This window comes from Myxocyprinus asiaticus, chromosome 1 (assembly GCF_019703515.2).
Source record: "Myxocyprinus asiaticus isolate MX2 ecotype Aquarium Trade chromosome 1, UBuf_Myxa_2, whole genome shotgun sequence".
Lineage (NCBI taxonomy): Eukaryota > Metazoa > Chordata > Actinopteri > Cypriniformes > Catostomidae > Myxocyprinus > Myxocyprinus asiaticus.
In genome coordinates, this window is record NC_059344.1 from 22,469,549 (window position 1) to 22,491,525 (window position 21,977).

At 40.5% G+C, this 21,977-nt stretch overlaps 1 protein-coding gene across 3 annotated transcripts in view; it reads left to right on the plus strand.

Annotated features, from left to right (window-relative positions):
• Nucleotides 1-21,977, plus strand: part of LOC127448141 (protein Shroom4-like) — an 81,990-nt gene that overhangs the window by 58,202 nt on the left and 1,811 nt on the right. For all 3 annotated transcript variants that reach the window (XM_051710499.1, XM_051710576.1, XM_051710656.1), the window contains 6 exons: nt 5,442-5,600; nt 13,614-16,239; nt 17,804-17,865; nt 18,112-18,783; nt 18,877-19,512; nt 21,117-21,252. In XM_051710499.1, coding sequence (XP_051566459.1) covers nt 5,442-5,600; nt 13,614-16,239; nt 17,804-17,865; nt 18,112-18,783; nt 18,877-19,512; nt 21,117-21,252 — 4,291 coding nt within the window. The remainder of the gene's footprint in view (nt 1-5,441; nt 5,601-13,613; nt 16,240-17,803; nt 17,866-18,111; nt 18,784-18,876; nt 19,513-21,116; nt 21,253-21,977) is intronic.

Genomic DNA, 21,977 nt, shown 5'->3' on the forward strand with positions numbered 1-21,977 from the left:
AGTCATTAAGTCCTGTGCTTTTTGGTTTCTGTGGGACAGGAATAATGATTGAGCATTTGAAGCAGCATGGGACTTCACACTGCTCTAGTGATCTATTGAAGATCTGTGTGAAGATGGGGTCAGCTGGTTAGCACAGGATCGAAGACACGCTGGTGAGACGCCATCTGGGCCGGAAGCTTTCCTCGTCTTTTGTTTCCAAAAGACCCGGTTCACATCATCTTCACAGATCTTAAGTGCAGGTTGAGTAGCAGGAGGGGGGAGGAGGGGGGTTGCTGGAGGTGTTGGTGTTTGTGTGAAGTGAAGGTCAGAGTGGGTGTGGGGTATGATTGGGCCTTTCAAATCTGCAGTAGAACACATTCAGGTTGTCAGCCAGTTGTTGGTCCACCACAGGGTTGAGGGTAGGAGTCCTGTAATTTGTGACTTGTTTCATGCCACTCCACACTGATGCAGGGTCGTTAGTTGAAAACTTGTTTTTCAGCTTCTCAGAGTATCTTCTTTTAGCCACTCTGATTTCCTTCTTCAGTGTGTTCCTGGCCTGATTGTACAATACTTTATCCCCACCCCTGTAAGCATCCTCTTTGGCCTGACGATGCTGCCTGAGCTCTGCAGTAAACTACGGTTTGTCGTTGTTGAACTTTAAATTAGTCCTAGTAGGAATGCACATATCCTCACAGAAACTGATATATGATGTAACAGTATCTGTGAGCTCGTCCAGGTCTGTGTCTGCAGCCTCAAAAACACTCCAATCCGTGCAATCGAAGCAGGCTCTGTTTCATTGGTCCATCTCTTTATAGTCCTTACTACTGGCTTGGTTGATTTTAATTTCTGCCTGTAGGTTGGAAGAAGATGAACCAGACATTGATCAGAGAGTCCCAAACTGCTCTAGGGACAGAGCGATATGCATCCTTTATTGTTGTGTAGCAATGATCCAGTATGTTCCTGTCTCTGGTGGGCATGTAATGTGGTGTTTGTATTTGGGCAGTTCACGTGTGAGATTTGCTTTGTTAAAATCCCCAAGAATAATAATAACTGAGTCCGGGTATTGTTGTTCTGTGTCTGTGATTTGATTAGTCAGCTGTTGCAGCGCTGTGTTCACACACGCGTTTGGCGTGATATACACACACACCAGAATAAACGAGGAAAACTCCCGCGGCGAGTAGAACGGCTTACAGTTAATAAAGAGCGCTTCCAAATTAGGACAGCACATCTTCTTTAATGTTGTTACATCTGTACACCAACTTTCATTGATGTAAAAGCATGTTCCACCACCTCTCATTTTCCCCGTTAAATCCATGATGCGATTTGCTCTGAACAGCTGAAAGCCTGGCAGATGTAACGCGCTGTCCGGAATGGCTTCACTCTGCCAGGTTTCTGTGAAGCACAAGTCAGCAGAGTTTGAAAAGTCCTTGTTTGTGCGGGTGAGGAGATGTAGTTCGTCCATTTTGTTAGGAAGAGAGCGGAGGTTCTCTAGATGAATACTCGGCAGCGCTGTTCAAAATCCTCGCCGATGGAGCCTGACCAGCATGCCTGCTTGTCTCCCTCGCCTGCGTCTCAAAGCGCATTTAAACAACACAGCTGCGCTTCCGACTAAAATGTCCAGCAAAACGTCCGAATATTCAAAAACCGGGAAAAGGTTGTCTGGTATATGCTGCCGAATGTTCAGCAGTTCGTCCCTGGTAAAACTGACTCGAAAAATATTACTAAACACAGGACAAACAAACAAAAACAACAAAAGAACTGAAGAGCTACACCGAGGTGGCCATCCGCGGCGCCATCTTGTTAAACAATCAATCATGTTGTGGGGGTGCTTTGCTGTGGGAGGGACTGGTGCACTTCACAAAATAGATGGCATCATGATGAAGGAAAATTATATGGATATATTGAAGCAACATCTTAAGACATCAGCCAGGAAGTTAAAGCTTGGTTGCAAATGGGTCTTCCAAATGGACAATGTTTCTCCAAATATGTGGCAAAATGGCTTAAGGCATGATTTCCTGCAAGAAATCACTGCAAGACAGGTATGTTAGTGTTCTGCCATGGCCAGCGAAAAGCCCAGATCCCAATCCCATTGAGCACGTCTGGGACCTGTTGGATTGAGGGTGAGGTGAGGGTGTTGGATGAGGGCTAGGGCTAGGGCCATTCCCCCCAGAAATGTCCAGGAACTTGCAAGTGCCTTGGTGGAAGAGTGGGGTAACCTCTCACATCAAGAACTGGCAAATCTGGTGCAGTCCATGAAGAGGAGATGCACTGCAGTACTTAATGCAGCTGGTGGCCACACCAGATACTGACTGTTACTTTTGACTTTGACACCCCCCCCCCCCCCACTTTGTTCAGGGACACATTATTCCATATATACATATATATATATATGTATATCAAATCAAATCACTTTTATTGTCACACAACCATATATACAAGTGCAATAGTGTGTGAAATTCTTGGGTGCAGTTCCGAGCAACATAGCAGTCGTGACAGTGATGAGACATATACCAATTTACAATAAACATCAGATTTACACAACACAATTTAAAATCTAATATGCACATAATTACACACAACACAATATACAAATAATAACATACAATATACATTATACAATACACACAATATAGAATACACATTATACAATAAAAAAAAAAAGTATATATAGTATATATAAAACATTCAGTAGGTTGTATTGTACTGTATTGACATTCAGGCTGTCGGTTGATAGTAAGTTGCCAATGTGTTGTTAAGAGAGAATATAATTTATGACAGTCCAGTGTGAGATAATAAGATTAATAAAGTGCAGTGCTGATGTATTTTGATCGTGAGAGATCAAGAGTTCAAAAGTCTGATTGCTTGGGGGAAGAAGCTGTCATGTAGTCGGCTGGTGCGGGTCCTGATGTTGCGATACCACCTGCCTGATGGTAGCAGTGAGAACAGCCCATATAGAACTGTATATATACAGTTGTGCTCAAAAGTTTGCATACCCTGGCAGAAATTGTGAAATTTTGGCATTGATATTGAAAATATGACTGATCATGCAAAAAATCTGTCTTTTATTTAAGGATAGTGATCATATGTAGTTGTTTGGCTCCTTTTTAAATCATAATGATAACAGAAAACACCCAAATTGCCCTGATCAAAAGTTTACAGACCCTTGAATGTTTGGCCTTGTTACAGACACACAAGGTGACACACACAGGTTTAAATGGCAATTAAAGGTTAATTTCCCACACCTGTGGCTTTTTAAATTGCAATTAGTGCCTGTGTATAAATAGTCAATGTGTTTGTTAGCTCTCAAGTAGATGCACTGAGCAGGCTAGATACTGAGCAGAAAAGAACTGTCAAAAGACCTGCGTAACAAGGTAATGGAACTTTATAAAGATGGAAAAGGATATAAAAAGTTATCCAAAGCCTTGAAAATGCCAATCAGTGCTGTTCAATCACTTATTAAGAAGTGGTAAATTCGTGTATCTCTTGATACCAAGCCAAGGTCAGGTAGACCAAGAAAGATTTCAGCCACAACTGCCAGAAGAATTGTTCGGGATACAAAGAAAAACCCACAGGTAACCTCAGGAGAAATACAGGCTGCTCTGGAAAAAGACGGTGTGGTTGTTTCAAGGAGCACAATACGACGATAATTGAACAAAAATGAGCTGCATGGTCGAGTTGCCAGAAAGAAGCCTTTACTGCGCCAATGCCACAAAAAAACGCACCTCACAGCTTCTGGCACACTGTAATTTGGAGTGACGAGACCAAAATAGAGCTTTATGGTCACAACCATAAGCGCTATGTTTGGAGAGGGGTCAGCAACACCTATAGTGAAAAGAATACCATCCCCACTGTGAAGCATGGTGGTGGCTCACTGATGTTTTGGGGGTGTGTGAGCTCTAAAGGCATGGGGAATCTTGTGAAAATTGATGGTAAGTTGAATGCAGCATGTTATCAGAAAATACTGGCAGACAATTTGCATTCTTCTGCACGTAAGCTGCGCATGGGACGCTCTTGGACTTTCCAGCACGACAGTGACCCTAAGCACAAAGCAAAGGTGAAGGTTCTGGAGTGGCCATCACAGTCTCCTGACCTTAATATCATCGAGCCACTCTGGGGACTTTGCATGACCTGGAGGCATTTTGCCAAGACGAATGGGCAGCTATACTACCTGCTGTCTTTGATGCTAAAGGGGGCAATACACAGTATTAAGAACTAAGGGTATGCAGACTTTTGAACAGGGTCATTTCATTTTTTTTTCTTTGTTGCCATGTTTTGTTTTATGATTGTGCCATTCTGTTATAACCTACAGTTGAATATGTATCCCATAAGAAATAAAGAAATGTGTTTTGCCTGTTCATGTTTTCTTTAAAAATGGTACATATATTACCAATTCTCCAAGAACTTTTGGGCACAACTGTGTGTGTGTGTGTGTGTGTGTGTGTGTGTGTGTGTGTATATATATATATATATATATATATATATATATATATATATATATATCACTGTTTATTTTCAATTTACTCTTTAATTTATTGTTCTTTTTATTTAATTCATCTCTTTTGTCCTCTGTGTCATACCAGAACTTTATTCCAAATATTGCGTTTTCTGAAATTTCTCACAATTCTCTCTTTTTAGCGTCCCTCAGGAACACTACAATTATTATCAGAAATAGTTATTGAGAAATAAGCATTTCAAAGCCATTGTTCCCTTGGAAACCTTTTTGCCATCCAGAATGTTCAGGAATACTGCTCTCCTGGCAATGGAAATTATGGGATATACATGGAATCTGGGTGTAACTGGTTCAATGAAATGAGGAAGCGGGAGACGGTGATTCCAACTCAGGAATGTCACTTTTTTTTATACAAAATAAAACACGTTTCCTTAGAGCGCAACGGTGAAGCTTCAATTTAATGGCAGCAGCCAGCACACAAACAGCTTCACAGCTGGGCTCTCTCTGCACACTCTGAGGACTGGCCCCTTTTATTTACCCTGTCTCTCACTGCAAACACAGAAACAAGCAATTACCAGCAATTAATCTCAGGTAAGAACCCCTTACCGCTTATTCTCTTTCCAGATAAACACTCGACCATGCCCTCGCCTCCACACTGGGCCTTGTCCTATGAGTGCAGTTACATTAGAAATTAATTCAGTTTTTGCTGAAGATTTCTCTGAAAAAAGCTTGATCCCCATTTTAGTAAAGCAGCGAATGGAAGATATGAAAGAGTTCCAGATGGCAAATTCAAACAGTGTTTTCCTTTCATTTGATTCTGTGTTTATCTAGACTGACACTGCTTTGGGAGTATAGTGTCTTTTCCTCACTGCTGAATGCTGTGGTTTCCAGATTGAGGTTTCTTTTTGTCAGTAATTGGTGCTTGTGAATGTTTTGGTGATGTTACACATCCCACACTGTTCAGTTCATCCTTGTCTCTCTGACTTTGTGTCTGTTTCTGTTCTTTGAACAGACGCAGTGTGCCACTGATCCGTCCTCACTCTTGGCACCTGGCAAAGCTGTCAGAGGCTCCCTGCACTACAGGCACTGCTGACGCCTCAGATGGGCCCCCGGCTATGCAGCTCCACTTCACACCTTTCAGTGTACCTTGGCAATCTGGGGGTGACAACAGGTGGGTACAATACCAATTACACAGATGAAATATACTAATAAACATACCTAATTCTACATTGAAGCACTTTAGACCTCATTAAACCTTCATATTGCAATATTAGTCGCTTTAACAGATCTGTGTGTGTGTACAAGTGAGGTAGAGTGATACTGTAGAGCTCATTGTTGAACTAGGGAATTTTCCTTCAAGCAAATTTCACAGGGAAAACAATCAGCAGGAAGCTGGTGATCTCACATCTTGTGTCAACATATGCCTGTTGCCACCACTATTTTCAGACCAATGATTCAGACATTCTTCACAGATCACCAGTAAAGTGACCAAAACAAAAGCCTTTTGTCTAAAACTCAACATTGACTTAAGAGATTAATCTTTAACTTTAAACTGGAACTTCCAATGTTTGATATTTGGGATTTGTTCATCGACATCTTACTGCTGAGACTGTGAGGCCTGATTAAAACACTGGTTTTGATTAATTAAATTGAGGTAATTAAGTTGTTTGCATACAGCTTTGTCTTTTATCAATTACACTTTGAAAAACGTGTATCTTTGATGGAAAGCAGGATTAAGGCTCTTATCGCTTTTTTTTTTTTTATTAGACCGTTTTTGCGGTCCTTTTTGATGTGCTTTTACAATGCTTTAAATGCGCTTTTAAAGTCAATGTCTTCTTGCATTGATAGACATTGTTTTGTTGCTACAATGTTTTTGGGCAGGTATTTCATTCATTTACAGTCACAGCATTTTAACCATACACACTAACTAGCCACTGTAATGGTCAATACAGACCTGTATGGTTATAGTTAAATTACTGTAAAATGCATCTGTGTGTATTAGAAGTGGGCTATATACCGGTGGACATGATAAACCGGTAGAAATTTGGCAACTGGTATACATTTTGGATTATGTTCTTTATCGTGGTTATGCAAACTGCCACCACGTGCAATAAATGTGCACTTCATTCTATTCATGTAACATGTATGCAGGACACATTCTGTTGGAGAAATGGAGGAAGACAGAGCGGCTTCAGTTGAGACTGAGAGTATTGAAGAAACAGGGTTTTTCATGTACTTACAAATTCAGTGACATCAATCTTATGTTCTGAATGTGCTTCTTATCTAACACATGCAGCTGTGTTTCACATGATATCCGCGCGCACTATCTCTGAAGCATGAAATTGCACGCGAGTCCAGCAGGCTTCCAGATTGCGCAACTCAACCCGGTTTCTCTATCGCGGCACAAACTTTAAAACCTGTGTGATCCATTTGAATTCTACTGAGTTTTTAGTTTTTATGGAGGAAGACTCAAACATCTAAAACGGCGAGAGAGCCTGACATTCTAACCAACACTGATGAGGAAAACAGCTAAAACAATGTGTCCTGCATTCCAACAATTATGTGCCATCTGTCATGGATATTTTTTAAACTACACATCATCACCTTTAATGAAATTCAGTTCAGTTGATGTTAGATATTAGGAAACAAACCGGCTTTGCTTTCAGATTTTCAAGTATTGTCTACAGAGATGACTAATGAGCCTAATTAAGTGTTTTATAATAATACTACTAGTCAACAACATCAGACTGAAATGTGTAATTTAGCATTGTGGTAAGGTTGATTACCACTATTTGAATACCACCAATTTTTTTTGTACTCTGTGTTTATCAAGTTCCAAATAAAGAGAAAATTATATAAGAGGAAGTAGTTTTCAATTATAAATTATTATTATTATTATTTATTTTTATTATTAAATTTTATATATATATATATAAAATAACAGAATATTTGGAATCACATTATATTATTTACAACCCTTTCTCCCGAACATTAACCACCCCACCCCACCACCCAACACAAACAGATACCCCAGTGGTCAAATACAATTGACAAAGACACACAAACAAACAATAAAACAGAGAAAATATTTAGAAATACATTTTAAAAAATATATGTTAAAAAAAAATGGCTACAACATACACATTTAAAACAACACGTCTCCCTCCACTGCCCCTCCCCGAGAGCCCTCCAAAAAGGCCAAATAGCTGCCCCACCTCCTGATGAACATATCCATGTTGCCTAGCCTTCTATATGACAACTCTTCCCAAGCTGCCACCCTGCCCATCTCCTCGCACCACTCACGAAACGAGGGGGCTCCAGCTGACTTCCATCCTCTAAGGATAACCTGTCTGCCCACCATAACACCGGCCAGGATCCAATTCTTCATGTACTTATCTCCTACATCAGTGACCGCCCCGTCATCCAAAATACAGAGCCTGGGGCAAAAGGAGATCCGAATACCCAATACGTCAGCCATAAAGTTCTGGACCCTCAACCAGAACTCCTGTATCTTACGACACCCCCAAAAAACATGGGTGGTGTCTCCATCTTCTAAATGGCATCGCCAGCAGGTGGGTGTGTCCTTAAGGCCAAGCCTATAGAATTTAGAAGAGGTCCAATAAAATATATGTAGAATCTTAAACTGCATAAGGCACACCCTTGCATCTCTAGATGTAGACTTGACGTTTTTAAGAATCCTAGCCCACACTCCCTCCTCCAAAAACATAATCTCCCATAATCTTTTGAGGGAATTTAAAGTTCCGACCCCCAGACTCTGAATTAGCAGGGAGTAATACACTGATGCCTCATCACCTTTTCCAAAAGCAGTAATCACCACTCCCAGAGTATCTGCCACACTAGGGGGGTGCGTGCCACTCCCAAAAACAGTGCAGAGTAGGTGGCACAGCTGTAAATACTTATAAAATTTAGATCTGGGAATCCCAAAATTTTGAACCAAATTTTCAAAAGGTCTCAATACTCCACTCTCATATAGGTCACAGAGTGTATTAACCCTCCTCACAATCCAATCTGACCAACAGAAAGGGGACTTAATGCATAGTTTAGGGTTCTGCCATATGGTCGAGGCTACGTTTAAATAAATGTCCAAATTAAACACTCTGGACACTTTTGTCCATATCGAGTGTAAATGCAAAATAACAGGGTGTGACTTAACTTCTCCGATTAATTTGATCAAAAGGCTATGCAGAGGCGAGATAGGGGCAAGAGCTTCCTTTTCAATACAAAACCAGGGAGGGGCTCTCTCAGGTGGAAGCGACCAATGAGCCAAATGTCTGAGACCAAATGCATAATAATAACATAATAATAAAACAAAATCTTGGGTAGGCCTAACCCACCTTTGTCAATCGGCCTATGTAATTTATTGAAATTTAACCTGGCACGCTTACCATTCCAAATGAAGGACTTCGCTATGCTATCAAATTACTTGAAATAAGAGAGGGGGACATCTACAGGGAGAGACTGCAGCAGGTAGCTGAATTTTGGAATACAATTCATTTTAATTACATTAACCTTCCCAATCATCGATAAGTGTAATGAAGCCCACCTGTCCACATCATTCGAAAACCTTTTCATGAAGGGATCAAAATTAACTAACTAAATCAGACAAATTTGCTGGGAATAAAATTCCCAAATACTTAATGCCCTGTTTGAGCCACTGGATGGTGCCTGGCTGGAAGGCCGTTACTGGACAGTACGTTGTCAAAGCCAAAGCTTCAGATTTAGACCAATTGACTTTGTATCCTGAGAACTTGGAAAAGGAATGAATAATTCTGTGGAGGCAAGGCATAGATCTAGTAGGGTCGGAGATGAATAATAAAATATCATCTGCGTAAAGCAAAAGCTTATGCGCCACACCTCCCGCCACCACCCCTGGAAAATCATCCTCCTTTCTTGGAGGCTGCTAATGGTTCCAGGGCAAGACAGAACAATAATGAGGAAAGAGGGCAACCCTGCCAAGTGCCCCTATTCAGAGTAAAATTATCTGAAATTAATCCATTTGTTTGTACCGCTGCTACAGGGTGTTTATAAAGTAACTTAATCCAACCAATAAATGTACTCCCGAACCCATACATTACAAAAATCTTAAAAAGATAATCCCATTCTACCATATCAAACGCTTTTTCGGTGTCAAGTGAGATGGCAGCGACCGGAGACTGATAATTCGCTACTGACCACATGATATTGATGAGACGCCTGATGATATCAGAAGAGCTGCGGCCCCGAATAAACCCCACCTGATCTATATGTATAAGAGATGTCATAACTTTACTTAATCGGTTAGCCAAAATTTTTGACAATATTTTTACATCTAGTTGGATCAGGGAGATTGGACAGTAACTTTTGCACTTGCTTGGATCTTTGTCCTTTTTAAGAATCAGACTGATTCGGGCTTGTGTCATGGTTGGAGGAAGCTTTCCATTCTTTAATGATTCAGTATAAACTTCTAACAAAATTGGAGCCAGTTCTGTAGCATAGGATCTAAAAAATTATGCGGCAAAACAATCTGGCCCCGGAGCCTTGCCAGTAGGTAGGGACTTAATTACCTCGTCAAGCTCCTCCAAGGTTATCTTAGAATCAAGAGCGTTTTTTTTGCTCAGTCTTCAGTTTAGGAAGATCTAATGGTTCCACAAAGTTTCTAATATCTTCATCAGTAGATGAAGACGTGGAACTTTAAAGATCAAGATAGAATTCTTTAAAGGGATTATTAATATCAATGATTGAGGTAAATATTTCACCACCAGTAGATTTCACTGAGGGAATGGTAGAAAAAGACTCTCTCTGCTTTATATATCTAGCCAAAAGCTTCCCTGCTTTGTCCCCCAACTCAAAGTATGACTGTCTTGCCCTGAATAACCAAAACTCCACTTTCTGCGACAAAATAGTATTATATCTATATTTCAATCGGGTCAATTCTCTGAGGCCATCAGGTGACATACGGCGCTTCAGCTCAGCCTCTGCACTTTTAATATTTCCTTCCAACTCCACAAGTTCTTGTGCTTTGGATTTTTTGATGAATGAGGCATACTGTATTATCTGACCCCTAAGAACTGCCTTAAGTGCCTCCCAAGCCACACCCACAATGGATACCGAGGACCAGTTGGTCTCCATATAAACACTGATTTTAGTCTTTAACATTTGTAGGAAATCAAGATTTTGCAAAAGGGATACATTAAGGCGGCAACTATATGATTTCTTTTTCTCTGTATGTGGCAACACCTCTAAACTCAGCAGGGCATGATCTGAGACTAAAATGTTTCCAATTGAGCAATCCACAACAGATGAAATGAGGGATTTGGATATTAAAAAAAAAATCTATTCTAGAATAAATCTTATGGACTGATGAAAAAAAATGTATAGTCCCTACCAGATGGGTTCAAATGTCTCCAAATATCTGTAAGACCAAGATTTTTACACATTCTGTGAAGCGTCAATGTTGCTCTTTACAATGTGTAAGGGGGCTTACACACTTTTGCTTCACTATGATCAAGGACTGAGTCCATCAAAACATTTAAGTCTCCTCCCAAAATTATATCATGAGGGGTGCCAGCAGCTTGCAACATCCCTTCAAGATCTATAAAAAAGCCCTGATCATCAGCGTTAGGTGTGTAAATATTAGCCAAAATCAGACTTTGCCCCTGAATTTCTGCTAAAACAATAATGACTCTTCCTAATTTATCATTAAACTGTTTGAGACATTTGAATTGTAGATGTTTATTTACCAATATAATGACTCCCTTGCTCTTACTTGAGCCAACTTTAAAGAAAACATGTCCACCCCATATCTTCCCAAATTTTTCAGCTTCCTGCGGGGAAAGATGTGTTTCTTGAAGAAACACTATATCATATTTCTTACATTTAAGAAAAGAAATAACCTTCCTTCTTTTTATGGGGTGCCCCAACCCGTTTACTTTCCATGTGGAGAGAGATAGTACACTCATACCAACATTCGACATTTTGATATAAAAGAAAAAATAAATTGTGTGCCAAAAACAAAATTATGAAGACCACATTTCAACATCAATGGAACAATAAAACCCCGAACTTCCTCCCAAACAAAACAAACAGAAAAAAGAAAAACGTGCGCATTAACCCCGTGCACGAAAGCGCCAACCGACGTCAATCCCTTTAAACTCAAAGAGACCATGTACGCCTACGAGAGCCCCCGCAACAACTTTGTCATTGGATTGCTCAATTTTGCCTCACAAATTTGTAAGGCAAAATTACATAACCAGCACAAAAGGAAACGAAACAGGCATCCCGGTTTCTCGGATGGTCAAGAGTCAATTCATTCGGAGGCCGCATAAAAGTATATTCCATGATTTACACAGTCCGCCAACTTTATAAAAGACATCCTTTGTGTGGGCATGTAGATATTTTGCGGTCATCCGTTCATTGTAAAAGTGATCTTCCATCAATGCAAAAGTTTCTTTAAGGAAAAGTGTTCATCCACAAAACAAAACAAACTCCAGTCACTCGGCGGAGCCAACGCAAAAGGAAACAAAAATGGCGCCCAGTTTCCTCCGAAAGGCAGAGTATGTACAGCAAGTCAATCCACTCACAAGAAAAACACCCAATGGTTACTCACCCATTGTTTCAATAAAAGACATTGCCTGATTGGGACATGTAAATACTTTGCTGCCGTCCATGGTGTTTATTCTCAGTCTGACTGGAAACATCAGAGCAAAAGTGATCTTCCGCTGATGTAAGAGTTTCTTGCATTGCTTAAACCGATCGCGTTTCTCTCTTGTCGAGTTCGCAAAGTCCGGGAACAAGAAAATATTGTAATTCTTCCAAGAAAGCTTTCCTTTGCTCCTCGCCTGGTGCAACACGAGATCTTTATCGGATGATTTCAAAAATTTGGCCAAAATCAATCGGGGCCTGTCTCCCTCAGCAGATCTGTGAGCTGGGACTCTGTGAGCTTGCTCAATTTCCAGCTTGTGGCCTGTTATGTCGAGCAGACTCGGGAAAAGCTCTTCTAGGAATTTCACCATATCTCTGCCCTCCTCATGCTCAGGAATTCCAACAATTTGAATGTTATTCCTGCGGCTTCTATTCTCAAGATCTTCAAGCTTTTCAAGAACATGTTCCAAATCAAATTTGGTCGCGGGCGGATTAGCGGCTAATTCCCTCTCTGATGACTTCAAATAATCGATTCGTTTTTCAACATCTGTCACTCTTGTGACTAGCTCGGAGAATTCTTTATTCCGCAAGTACCTTTGTCAACATCACCATCATGTTGAACAGTTGACGCTGGATTCATTCTCCCGCCGCGCCATCCAAATAGAGTCCCTGGTCCACAGGCCTGTCTGGGCTTTCATCTTGAACCCATAAGTATCTTTTAATGTCTCCAGAGCCCGAGGATTTTGACTTCTTTGCCATGTTTAACTCAAACAGTAAATGTGTAACTGGGTGTATCGAATTTCACCGGATTATATCATGAAAATAATTTTAAAAATTAGCGAAGTGCGCAGAGCTGTCTCTCACACGTCTGCCATTCGCATGGCATCACCCCTCTCAATTATAAATTATTTAATTCAATGACTGGATTTTTCAAAAATAGGCATTACAATATGGTTATTTAATATTTAAACAATTTATTGATTTTTTTAAAAAAAAAATGTAAATATATCGTGGTGTATATTGTTATCGTGATATAAAATTAGTGATATGTGATATAAGATATTGGTCATATCACCCACCCCTAGTAATACTGCTGTCTATCTGATTTCTTTGGATTTCACTGAACAGACATCGTGATATAACAATCAAGGTGGAGTGTTCTCACATGTTCCATGTTGTTGGGTGGTGATGGCATTTGGATTGGACTAGGAATAATGATTTCCCCTATGGAAACCTAATTTCATTTCTCTTTGCGCTCTTCCTCTTTAACAAGGGTGGAGACCGAAACTTTATTGGCTTTCAGGAAACCTCTGCTCAATAACTGAAGGGATGTTACTATCCAGATGCACTTAGTGTAATATTAGTGTAATAGTGTAATATTTTTATGTACAGTGTACTTTTCATTAATTTTGTCTACTCCCATAAATTACCACTTCTTGGTCTTTGATAATATGCTGTGTTTAGAGAATTTTCTAAATCCTTATGTAAATTGTGTCAAATAGCTACTTGTTGCTCACTTCTGTTTCTTTGTTTGGCTGTGCAGTGAGCTGTCCATGCAGTGGGGCCATATCTCCAGGCACTACAGCATAGACCGCAGCAGCTCAATAGGGAGTATGGAAAGTCTGGAGTATCCTCCCAACCAGAGTTACTATGACAGTCAGCTCTCTCCCATTGATCCTGTCATCTTCAACAACAAACGTGACTCCGCCTACAGCTCCTTCTCTGCCAGCTCAAACACATCAGATTATACTGTCTCCGTGAAGCCTGAAGAAACCAACTCCACTGACAACCTCCTCCAGGGTTTGGGTTCTTCTTGCAGGTATCCAGAAGGAGGTCAACATTCTGTCTCAAGTGGCCATGGAGGGCTGCAGGAAGAGTCTGAAAGCCTTAAATCAAAGATGCTGTCTCACATACCCAAGGCTAAAGTTCATCCATCTTCCTACAGTTGTGAGGAGGAGCAGTGTGCTCCACCGCAGCCACCCATGAGGAAGGACAGTTTCAGGGCTACTAGAGGCCAACCAGTAATCACAGATAAACACAGTGTGTCTGCTCCTGTAGGCATTCCAAGTCTAACCAACTGCATAGTTGAAGATCAACCTCCAATCCAGGAAGTGTTGACTGGCAATGTTTATCTGAATGGAATGCAAGACAATGAGCAAGAAATTAAAGGGAACAATATTGAGCCTTATTATACCCTTAACCTTCAGAAAGAATCAAGTAGAGAGAGCAAGGCAAGAGAAGGTGAGAAAAACCATTCAAAATCTGTAGAGTGGTCTCCACCTCCTCTGAGTTCCTTTTTAGAAAGGAATAGGGATGAGCACTTTGGTACCCAGCAACAACCTGGATGTAATCTTCAATTAGTAATGCACCAGCACAGTGACCCTGAGAAACTTTTAGCTTCTAAGCTGCATATGATGGATTTTTCCAGTGACAAAAGTGATCACTCTGCATCTCCCACATGCCAGTGGTCACAGTCTCCACTCTATATGCGTGAGGCCAGCCCAGAAATGGCCCAGGGAAAATGGGGAGCAAGCAGGTGTTCCACACCTGGTTCATTGTCAACTTCAGAACTTGAGGATCCTGGGTTAGAGGAAGAAAAACTTGTATCTGGACAAAATCTGTGGGGGCAGTCTGTCAATGTGCTTGGAAACCCTGTGGGGATCCCTGGGCATGTATCCATCACCAACTCTCAGACACTTAAGCAGAACTTTGGGCCTGTAAGTGCTAATAATTGTTTGGACACTAATATCAATGAGAATGCAGGAGAAATGAACGTGGATGATGTCACAAAGCAGTCACATAAGCGGCAATTCCGCAGCTCTAAGTCACGTCGTAGAAGTGAGCGCTTTGCCACCAATTTACGAAATGAAATCCAGAAGAAGAAGGCCCAGCTTCAGAAGAGTAAAAGCCCAAGTGGTCTGCCCTGTGGTGAGGAAACAGTGGAGGAGGAACAGGTTGGAGATCTTAACATGGAGCCAGTTTCCAACCCAGACAACCATCAACACAGAGCCCAAACCCTCACAAGTCTTCTTACTAACCCTCCAACTGCCTCTAAACAGGCACCTCAACAAGTTCCAGCACATGATATCACACAAGCTGAAGAACATTCCAGAACCAGGATTATGGGCTGCCAGACTTCTCAAACCCAGCCCCAGATCTCTCAGCCTCCTCAGCATAGCAGACCAGTGTGTGTACATGTTGTGGAAGAGATAGCACCTGCAGACAAACCATGCCGATGGTGCTGGACACCAGAACACAACCTTCAACTAGAAACAGAGCACACTGAGAGTAAGAAGAATGAGACAACAGGACCAATATGGCCTGGAAAAACAGGGACGACAAGAGGGAGAACAAGTTCCTCTAGTGGTCGGTTAGGTCGATCAGATGAGTGCGACATCCCTCCCTTTGCAGACCGCAGGAGGTTTTTTGAGGAAACTAGCAGGAAGTTGAGTCAGTCTGTAACAAATTTATCAAACCTGACAAGCAGAAATCAGAGACCAGACAAGCAGAGTAGACAAAACAATCCATCCTCTCCTGAACCACTTGAGTCAGCCACCAACCTGGGCCGGAGAAGGTTCTCTTATCAGGGTGTGGTGCAAGATGGGCCCTATGTCAACTCACTGGACACTAGGGGACATTTTATGAGTACCCAGCATGACCAAGAAAAAGTGAGGGAAAGGCTGATAGAGAGAGAGTGGGAGAAAGAACAAGAGAGGGAGAGAGAAATAGAGCAAGAGAGAATTAAAGAGCTAGAGAGACTTCAAGAACAAGAGAGGCAGAAAGAATGGGAGAAGGAACGAGAGAGGGAGCAGGAAAGATTAAAGGAGGAGAAACAAAAAGAGCAACAAAGGGTGAAAGATTGGGAGGAGAGACAGAGACTGCTAAAGAGAGAAAAACAATGGGAGTCAGTGAGAGAAACCATTCTCTCAGAACACAATATTAGCAGTAACACGGTTCCTCACTCTTTGTCTCATGATGCCTATCAGAAGCAGCCTCCCAGTCCTCAGGTTCCTTCCTCTCTCCAGTCCTCTGAGCATTACTGTAGCAACACTTCCATCAATGTCCAAAAGCCTTGCTCAGCATTCCACCCAGTGACTGGCCAGCACAACCAGTATGATGGCTTCCACGTAAATCCACCGTACAATGCCAGGAGTTATACCCCAACAGAGGTAAGACTGGGAAATAAGCATTGTCGGTTTTCCAAAACATTAGGTAGCTTCAGTTATTGTCAGATTAAGCATGGCCTTCATATAATCAAACTCAGGGATGTTGCCTGAAATTATTCTTGGAGAAAATAACAGATGTTAGCCACATAGCAGGGTAAGAAGATTTCCTCTTGCAGTTCACTGTCCAGTAATAGCCTAATAAATTAATAATGAATAGCTTGAATGCAGGGTGAACTTAAAGGTGCACTCTGTAATTGTTTATGCTAAGTTGAGTCCTTCCAAATACATGTTGTGAAGCTATTGAACCTCTTTTGATTTAAACTAAATGGTTTTGAATTTAAAGCAGTCTGTTGGAGATTCGAGGGAATTCTGGTGCAATTACTAAGCCTTCATTCTTAATGCATGGAGCCAAAATTATACTTTGTTGTATATCTAATATATTTTTAACATTTAAATATTATGTATCTATTCTTTGTCCACTGATTTATATGTGCACTCTTGGAATTGACTAAGGATGAGATATGAGAGTAAGAACTTTATTCTCAACTGATGCTGTTATTTTAAGATGCTTTGGTAATGTGCCATATACTGTATACATGTACAGTATATAGAAATGAGGCAGTTGTTTTCAATCTTTAGAGAAGTCCAGTCCCTTTTTTAATATGATCAGTCTTGCAGGATGTATTATAAATTAGCTTCCTCAGAGTCCCAAATGGCAAAAGGTTGGCAAGAATTATATAATAAATTGTAAACTGTCTTTAATCTAAAAGTAAGAAATGTACGCTTTTTCAACAGTCACTACCTTTACAGTTGATTACTTTTGATTTGATATGGTTTTAAAGATTCTGAGGTTTACTTAGATTGTAATCTTCAAAGTTATTCTTATTACAATAATTAATGCTGCTAAAACAGATTTCTGGTAAATCACCCAATTTCTGAGATATTCTTATTCTTTGTAATCTATATATTTTAGATAGACATCCTTTATTGATGTTTTCCCCTAAATTTTTCTTTTCCTCATGGAATCAATCCCATGTCCTCTGGACAGGGTTCCTTGTCAGTGTTTGAATAGTAACTTCAGTTCTCCGAAGTTACTATTCACTACACTGACAAGGAACTGTTTGATCATCTCCCCTAAATCTCCCAAAGACAATATATATGATTTTTGGACAGTACTGATACTTTTTTGTTATTGGTGTGCTTAAAGGCACTATTTTACTCAACACTCAAACAGTATCATGTTAGATTACCATTTAAACATCTGGGCTATCACCAAGATAGTAGGTTTAAAATTTGTTTAAATCCCAGTATAAAATTATATACTAATGTAAAATTGAATGGACAGGTGGAGAAGGAACAAAGAGGGCCAGTCAGTGACAAAGTTACTTGCATGTCAATGCAACACCCCATTCTTACTTAACCTCATGTTCCTTCAATTGCTATAGTCTTTGCAATGAGAATAATGTAAAGTGCTTTTGATTAAAAGCATCTGCTCCACATCAAATAATTAAATGCAGAAAGAAATAAACCCATTCTTATAAAACAACTTGGCAAATTTATCTTACAGGCCCATCCTGCACAGGAGAGGGAACAAACAAAGATAAATAGGAAGTTCAGCCTGGCGGAGAGGTAAGGTTTCTGATTTTAACTACTGTAGATCTTTTATTTTAATTTCTTTCAATGGTTTTTAACAGATTTACCCTTTATTATTGTTTCAACACTGTTTCAAAACTATTTTTTATGGACAATTAGAAATTACTTTAAAAAAAGTACAGCAATCATCTCTTACAATAAATAGCCCATAATAACCCCATAATAACTTCAGAACAAATACAGAGCTAATGTTGGAGCTAATAACAGTTTGCTATCCCACAGGGACTATTCTAGGTGTGGGAGAGACTCCAGAATAGGAGAGGGTGCTGGTGTTCCTGGCTTTGTTGCTCAATACAGCAACAGTTCTGCAGGTACCAGCACTGAGGAGTATCCAGGTCTAAGGTGTTTCTCACCCGTTAGAAACTGTGCCATGTCAGAGAATGACATTCGTGTGGAGACACAGGATCATCATAATCACATTTCTAATACCAACATGAGCAGAATGCGTGCATCCACTCTCAGTGAGCTGGATGAGAATGGAGTATGTATAGGTGAGGTGAAGAAGAAAAAAGGGCCTCCACCTCCTCGTCCACCACCCCCAAAATGGGAGCAGTTCCACAAGAGGCGGGCATCCCACCACAACCTCTTCTCCTCTCCTCCAGTATTTTCCTTGCCCTCTTCCTCTCCACCTAGGCCACAGCAGTGTATGTCCCGCCCCCTCAGTGTGCCTGAAATGACGCGTCAGCGCTCATATAGTCTTCCTCTGAAGGAGGTCCCAGAGAGCCATCACTGCTGCTGCCAGGACTACTCAGCAGCATCTCCCAGCCCTGCCTTCATGTGCCAGGCTTTTAAACCTGTAGCCCTGGCTCCAAGAGAGAGGGACATAGCCCCTCAGTGTTATGGCATGAGAAGAGAGTTTGATCAACCTTTGCCGCGGCCTGAACCATGCATGAGGTAAAACTTGCCATTTTAGCCCACATTACATATTTGTAAGAATGTATTTTGTGCATTGACATATTTTCTACTTTCATGTCTGTCCAATTTCAGAGTACCTGTCCATAATGCCACAGTGTTAGAACAAGAGCCTAAAGCCACAACTGTAAAGGCCAACGTTCATGAGCATAGAGTGGAGTGGGATATGTCCAGTCCTCACCACTCTGTTGTACAGAGCACTTCTAGGTCTGTGGAAGTCCCAGAGAACAGCTTGTCAGCTGGGCCTGTGTGTCCTGAATCCTACTTCTCTGTGAACTACTACCACTTGCAGCCCCAGCAAGCAGGCTTCCCTGGCACAACCCATAAAAACCTGATTATTTCCTCTCACAATCCAGGCAGTGGTGAAGATGGAAACATGCCCCTGGAGACAGACATTGATGAGATCTGTGAGAACGAGCAAGCAGGAGAGGTAGAGGCGAGGGAAGCAGAGGACAGAATGGAGATGCATGCTTTTGCAAGACCAATTATGGTGCTGGAAACAGACATTGACATTATGCCTGAGGAAGAGGCTCCATCAGCAAGAGTTATTAGAGGGCAGAGGGGTTCACTGGTGGACTTCATTCTAGATGAAGATTATGGGATAACTAGGAAGGAGCTGATGGGAGAGTTATTTCCCCAATGTGCAGAAACTGAGATGGGTGGAGAGAGCTGGAGAGGGGGCTACCCCATTAGCGGAGACAATCTCGAAAGGTACAGCAGTCTTCTTATATGTCTCTTTTATTTGCGCTTCTGAATTGGGCCAGTAAGCAAACACACAGAACACCTTAGCAACTGCATAGCTATTTGCTAGAAACACTCAGAACATCGCATAACAGATGTAATGTTATCATAGACCTCATACAGAGTAGCGCTAGGGATGGGACAATTTCGATATATTGCGAACCAAAAAAATTATGAACCATATCGCGGCAAAACATGATATTTCGAAATTTGAAACATAATTTTCTGACCATGTGATCATAAATTAAATGACCCGTGAAACATAATCTCTCTATCGCTTGATTTTAACCCTACTGAACTTTTCCTACACTGTTTACAGAGTTCACACAAGGTCCTTGAAGTGCTTAAAGTGCTTGAATTTAGATTTTAGAAATGTAAGTATTGGAATACCTGGAAAATCGCCTTGTTTTGTCGAAAAGTGCTTGAGATTAAAAATTGAGATTTCTTCCGTGTAATGTGTGTCTATCAGAGATGAGATCCCGCACTCCACTTTGTTGAATAATGTGTCTTTTAACATCCTTTCTGTTCTTTACAGTCAGATAAAAAAGTAAAAAGAAATATTAATTTTAATAACAAATAGCACGAATGCGTTTAAAAAAACGAGACTTCTCTCTCGTTAATTAAGCGCAACAGCTGTGCGAGTCTGTGAGATGCATGTTAAACTCTTAAAGTGACAGTACCATTATAGCGCTTATTATACAAATGAATGTAAACTTAATGTTATTACTTGTAAATTGCACACATTATTTAAAACATTGACAGCTCATATCATTATTATACATACAATTTCAAGAAGTAATATTAATTGAGTGTAGAATTTTTATATTTTTAAAAAGTTAAAATGTGATTATAATAATCAAGACAAACAAATTACTAAAAAAATTAACATTTCACATACTTTTTCGGGACAGGTTCTGTTCAGTTCTGTTGCTTGTTCTGCACCTGATCAACCTGAATGTAGTCCACTATTTTTGAAGGACTCTATTATGTAAAATTTGAGCATTTAAATTGTGTATTAGAGAACTTTATTTTGATGAGAAATTAAAATGTGCATTTTGTGCAAGCATTTTTCAAAAAATAAACGCAGTTTTCTGCTATACTTTGTCACTTAAGTGTTATCATATCGTATATAAAACCTATAAAATGAGGCTGTGAGGGATAGACTTACCATCTCTTCACTGGCACGCACAATATAAAGCTATTTAAAGCTCCTAGATCCCATCTGATTTTCCACAACTCATGTTGTCTGGAGTTTTTTGTCTACCGAATGTTCTTGGAAAGATATTTTTTCAATGTTTTGTATGTGGAATGATCCAAAAACATTTTAAACTGCAGTAGGCCTACAGCCCAAAGATAGCGCTGCTGTGAATAAGGTCTATGGTGGCGAGTTTTGGAAGGGCAAGCACCCCTCACATTTTCTTTAGAAAATGAAAATATATAGTTTTTGTTGTAATTGCATGCTCTGTAATTTTTACCTGAACAACAAATTACCATATGAGTGCAGAACTCAATAACAGTACCTCTACCTTTAACTCCAATATATAACTTCAGAAATGTCCATGTCCTCTTCATAGGCCCTCTAAACAGGCAACATCCACAGCTCAAGTCTCATGGTCAACCTGCTATGACACATCAGCTGACGACTCCCAACTTCTCGCCAAGATCAGGGAGATCTCAGAGAGGAAAGAGGAGGAAGAACTTAATTATAAGGTGACAAAATATATCTCTCTTGTTTTTTGGTTATATTTCAGACTTATCTCTCAGTGAAATCGGAAACAGTATATTGACTTTTCTTTAGATAAAATTGGTCTGTCCTTACCAAAATTTTAAACACTGCCCCTGTTGTCCAAAGCAGTATGAGTTGTTGGGTGGATGGGCACGTGTGATCTCCATTACCTGGTAAAATGTCCACAGGTGGGCACTAAAAGTGAGTTGTGAAGCAAGTTGTTTTCAGCTGTACACTATGTTATACAGTGAAGAGGAATGCATATTTTATAAACTGTACCCCGCCCCCCCCCGAACCAAACCCCAAACCTAAATCAAACCATCAGTGTAGTAAAAATGTAATGTTAGAGGGAAAAATGCAGCCTCTGACAAAAGCTGCTGCGCAATGCGCTTCCGTTCATGCTCAAGGGAAGGTGAATATGCTTAAGCCGATGCAAAAATGTCTGATGGGAAATGGTGGTTGTCAGGGAGTCAGCATAATGTGTCCGATCCTTGGGTACTGGAACTCTCTAAAGAACATCTGGCGTAAACATAGCAAAATCAATGCATTTTCAAACAAAAGTAGTTTAGTGTGGACCTGGCCTAAATGTGTTATTGCACACTAGCAAGATTCTGATGTATAAGATTTCAAAAGTATCCAAGAATGCAAAAGGGGATATTTTATGTTTTGGTTCAAATCTACCTTCATTATGTAGTTGACCTTGCCTGAA